This window comes from Arachis duranensis, chromosome 1 (genome assembly GCF_000817695.3).
Source record: "Arachis duranensis cultivar V14167 chromosome 1, aradu.V14167.gnm2.J7QH, whole genome shotgun sequence".
Taxonomy (NCBI): Eukaryota; Viridiplantae; Streptophyta; class Magnoliopsida; order Fabales; family Fabaceae; genus Arachis; species Arachis duranensis.
In genome coordinates this window covers 75597132-75602498 of record NC_029772.3, presented here as the reverse complement: position 1 = coordinate 75602498, position 5367 = coordinate 75597132, and the positions used below count along the sequence as shown (strand labels likewise).

The following is a 5367-nucleotide window of genomic DNA, read 5'->3' as shown; positions in this document are numbered from 1 at the left end:
TTCTGTGGGATCGACCCTTACTCACGTAAGGTTTTATTACTTGGACGACTCAGTGCACTTACTGGTTAGTTGTGCGGAGTTGCAAAAGTGTGATTGCAATTTCGTGCACCACGGTGGCCACCTTATGAATAATGCCATACTTCTGCATTAATGTTGCCAGTCTTTTGTTGTAAAAAGGTGAGCCTAATATGTAATAAAGTCCTTTCAATCTCAGGATCAAATGGGGTTAAGCTCGGATTTGGTGATGAACGTGTCATTCAATAGAGAAAACATAGAGTTCATGCAATTATAGTGAAAAAAAGGAATCTTAAAGAAAGGTAGCTACAAAGTACTAATACTTCAAATCATAATTAGTAATCGAGAACCAATAAACAATCAAAAAGCAACCATTCACATATTGACATATTCACACCAACCATCAATATGGCACACATATGCAAGTCCCCGACAACGGCACCAAAAACATGATGGAGGATAAATGTCGGTTTAGAAAATCCAAGGGTTTTTAAACTCGAATGTCGATAGTATAGTCTAAACCAACAAGTGATCCTCAATCAAAGTTTAGAAGAATGTCATAAGAATCAAATCAATTACCAGGAGTATGATCCCGGGTAGTTTTCCTTAGATCTTGGAATTGAATGCACATCATTGATTAGGAAATTTGGGGTGTTTTGAATTGCTTGTGGAAAAAGTAAATTGACTAGAATTCAAAAGCAAGTAACAATTAACAATTAAAATGGAAGAGTTAGGAATATCAAGCAAGTAATTGACTATCTAATAAGCATGTAACTAAGATGATAACAATAAAATGGCATATGACTAAGAAATATGAATTTAAAGTAAAAGAATTAAGAAGTTAAAGTCAACAAAAGGGATTGACAATCGCTTAATCTAAAGAGCCTTGGCTAAAGGTGAGAACTTGACTTCCTATTCTTGTTATTAACCACTAATATGGTAATAGCAAGAGTATTCCTAGTTTGCATCCTCTAAACATGAAGGAAAGTTAAGTAAGCATAATTGATTTCAATCCACCTCTTTCCTTTTTTTCTTAATAAGTATAATAGCAGCTATAATAGTAATTTCAACATCTAAGTAAGCAAAATAGCATAAAACACATATAATTCAATGTTTCTAACAAAAGAATCCAAACTAATCAAACTAAGAACAATGAAAACCTTATAAAACACTTATAGTTCAAATCCAACTAACTAATACTCAAGAAATTCAACCAAAGAAATGGAAATTGAGCAAAAGAACTATACACTAGGAAGATCATACCATGGAGAAGTGTCTCCCATCAAGCACTTTTCTTTAACGTCCTTAAATTGGATGGGCATGAACTTCAGTTGCAAACTTTTGGTGGATCTTTCAAGAAGAAAATATCCACCTCCTTATCACTCTTAGGATTGGTATGATGGTATAACTTCAGATGACGTAAGTGAACAACTCCATAGGGCTCAACTTTATCAACAATATACAGACCATCCCATCTTGATCTGAGCTTTCTGGGTAGCAACTTCAACCTTGAATTGTATAGTACCACCAAATTACCTACTCGGAATTCTGGCCGCTTGATATGCGTATCATGCACCGCTTTAGTTCTTTCTTTGTATATGCGGGCCTTATCGTAAGCCTCCAACCTCAAACACTCTAACTCTTCCAATTGTAGCTTCCTTTCTACACCTACCTTTTGTAACCCCATGTTCCACTCCTTAACGCTCTCCTATCTCACATACTTTTTTTTCTTCTATTCTCTCTATTTCTTTTCTTCTTTTCTCCTCTCTTCTCTTTTTTCCTTCCTTCAACCATCATCCATCACTATCATTCACCACCCACCATAATCTCCTTTAGTTAGTTAGTTATTTTGTTAGTTATTTAGTTAGTTAGTTAGTTTAATTTTTTGTTTTAAACGATAAGTGTTGGTTTATTATTTTAAATTGCTGATTGTGCTGAGTTGTTGTTGCTATTTATTATTGAAATTCTTTGTTGAGGTTATACTTTATTGCTTGGTATTGAATTTTGAATGTTGTATATTTGTGCATACTAAGTACTTATGACATTGCCTTCATGAACCTTGTTGGATTTCTAAATTTCATGTTGTAGCTAGCCACCATGTAATTTGAATTCACCATCTATTATTAGACAATTGTATGTAGTTGATGCATGTTTTGTTACGTGATGCTTATTACCTAGTTGATGCATTAAAATTGAAGAATTGTGAAATTGGTTCTGGTTCTAGGACATGGCTTGCATCAGGAGTATACTTCCGAAGCTGTGACACATAAAACACGTCGTGCAAATTTGACAGATACGATGGTAAGGCAATTCTATAAGCCACTGGCCGAATTTTCTTCAGGATCTCAAACGGTCCAACATAACGGGGATATAGTTTCTTGGTCTTAATAGCTCTTCCCACTCCAGTGGTAGGTTTAACGTTTAGAAAGACATGTTCCCCTTCTTCGAACTCCAAAGGCTTTCGTCTCTAATCAGCATAGCTCTTTTGGCAGCTTTGGGCTATAAGCATTCGGTTACAAATCCTCTTTATTTTCTCAGTAGTTTCGGCTATCTTCTCAAGCCCTAAGAAACTTCTTTCTCCAGTTTCATACCAACATAACAGAGATTGACATTTTCTGCCATACAGAGCTTTATATGAAGCCATTCCGATGCTCGCATGGTAGCTATTATTATAAGAAAATTTCGCTAATGGCATATATCGGTCCCAGCTCACTGGCTGGTCCAAAACACAAGCCCTTAGCATATCCTCCAAGGTCTGAATAGTTCTCTCTGACTGACCATCTGTCTGAGGGTGATACGCAGTACTCAAACTTAATTGAATCCCAAATGCACGCTAAAAAGCTCCCCAGAACCTTGATGTAAAACAAGGATCTCTGTTAGATATAATGGTAGAAGGCATACCGTGCAACTTGACAATCTCTTTAATGTACATTCAAGCCAAATCTTCCATTGTGAAACTTATTCAAATGGAAAGGAAGTGAGCTGGTTTTTTCAGTCGATCTACAACCACCCAAATAGCGTCACAACCAGACCGGGTTCTAGGCAAACCTATCACAAAATCCATTGCAGTACTCTCCCATTTCCATTGTGAAATCTCTAAAGGCTGAAGGGTTCCTGATGGTCTCTGATGCTCAATCTTAACCTTCTGACATGTTAAACATTTAGATACGTGCAATGCCACATCATTCTTCATCCCTGGCCACCAGAACATTGCTTTCAGATCTTGATACATTTTTGTGCTTCCTAGATGAATTGAGAACCCGCTCTTATGGGCTTCCTTCAAGATTCTTTGTCGCAGGTCTCCGATATCTGGCACAAGGATCCGATTCTTGAACCTCCACAAACAATCCTGACCTTCTAATACTCTCCACCATTTTTCCTGTTCAACTGCTGGTAATACCTTACGTAACGCTTCACTATCTTGATGAGCCTTCAAAAGTTCTTATTTAAAATCACTTGAAATCTGCAACTGACTCAAACACAGAATTCCAGATTCTTCTCTAACTCCTAAGTTCAAACCTTGAAATACCTTTAGTAACTCTTCTTCTCGCAACATCATCCAAGCTGCATATAAGGACTTCCAACTCAAGGCGTCTACCACAACGTTCGCTTTTTCTAGATGATAATTCAATTCGAAATCATAATCCTTCAAAAACTCCATCTATCTCCTCTGACACATATTCAATTCTTTTTACTCAAAGAGATACTTCAAACTCTTATGGCCTGAGAAAACATGAAACTTAAGGCTATAGGGATAATGTCTCTAGATTTTTAGAGCAAACACAACAGCAGCAAGTTCTAAGTAGTGAGTCGGATAGTTCATTTCATGCGGCCTTAATTGCCGTGAGGCGTATGCTACAACATTCCGGTGCTGCATTAGAATGCACCCCAAACCCTTTAGTGATGCATCACAGTACACTTCAAACGGTTCACTTGGTTCAGGCAATGCAATACCAACACGGGTGCAGTAGTCAACCTATGCTTCAATGCTTGAAAATTCTCCTCACACTCCGGAGTCCAGATAAAAGGCATATCCTTCCTAGTCAACTTAGTTAAAGGTAAGGTGAGCTATGAAAATTCCTTAATGAATATGCTATACTATCCCGCCAAACCTAGGAAACTCCTGATCTCTGTCACTGAAGTTGGTCGCTCTCAATTCATTACTGCTTCCACCTTAGCAGGATCCACAGCTATTCCTTGTTTTCTCATCACGTAACCGAGAAACTTCACCTCACTCTTCCAGAACTCACATTTAGATAACTTAGCATATAACTTCCTATTCTTCAGAATTTGTAGCACAGTTCGCAAATGATCAGCATGCTCCTCTTCAGTCTTAGAATAAACAAGAATATCATCAATGAAGACAATAACAAACTTATCCAGATACGGTCAGAAAATCATGTTCATATAATCCATGTATACTGCTGGGGCATTAGTTAATCCAAAAGACATCACCATATACTCATAATGACCATAACGTGTCCTCAAAGAAGTTTTTGGAATATCTTCATCTCTAACCCTTATCTGATGATACCTGGATCACAGATTAATCATAGAAAACACACCTGCACCTTGTAACTGATCAATTAGGTCGTCGATTCTAGGTAGAGAATATTTATTCTTCACAGTAATCTTATTCAATTGCCGATAATTGAGACACAAGCACATACTTCCGTCCTTCTTCTTTACCAGTAACACTGGCGCTCCCCACGGAGTAACACTTGGTCGGATAAAATGCTTACCCAACAGATCTTTTAGTTGAGCTATTAGTTCAGCCATTTCTAAAGGTGACATCCTGTAAAGAATAATCAAAATCAAACCGGCTCCAGGCACCAACTAAATTGCAAATTCAACCTTCTGGTTAGGTGAAAATTCATTAATATCATCCAGAAACACGTCTATATATTCACATACAACCGAAATCTGCTCTAAACTCTGATCATCACCTGATATTCCTACAATTAGTAACATAATACCCTGATATTCAATTCCAAAACAATTTACTATCACAGAGTTCAAATAGTAATGGTTCACTTCAACCGGTGCTTCTGACCCTTCTGGCATAAACTGTACTGGCTTCTCAGAGCAATCAGGCAAAACACGATTCTTAGATAACCAACCTCTCGGTTATCCCAGCATCATCTACCTGCAGGATACATCGTATTCCCTACCTCCAATGCTGAGCCTCGCCTTGCAGCTGATAAGTTGCAAACTCAACCCATTGTTCCTCAGGAACCAGCTGAGCCTGCAACACCCTTTCCATAGCCTGAATCCAATTATCTGCGTAAGTAGGATTTGAGGTTCCCCTAAAATTCGGAGGGTGAACTTTCAGAAATGTAGCAAGTGTTATAG

At 37.7% G+C, this 5367-nt stretch overlaps 1 protein-coding gene across 1 annotated transcript; it reads right to left on the bottom strand.

Annotated features, from left to right (window-relative positions):
- Positions 1-1342: 1342 nt before the first annotated feature.
- Positions 1343-1702, bottom strand: LOC107491647 (uncharacterized). The gene has a single exon (XM_016112534.1). It carries the CDS (start codon positions 1700-1702, stop codon positions 1343-1345), a length of 360 nt encoding a protein of 119 aa, XP_015968020.1.
- Between the last annotated feature and the right edge of the window lie 3665 nt (positions 1703-5367).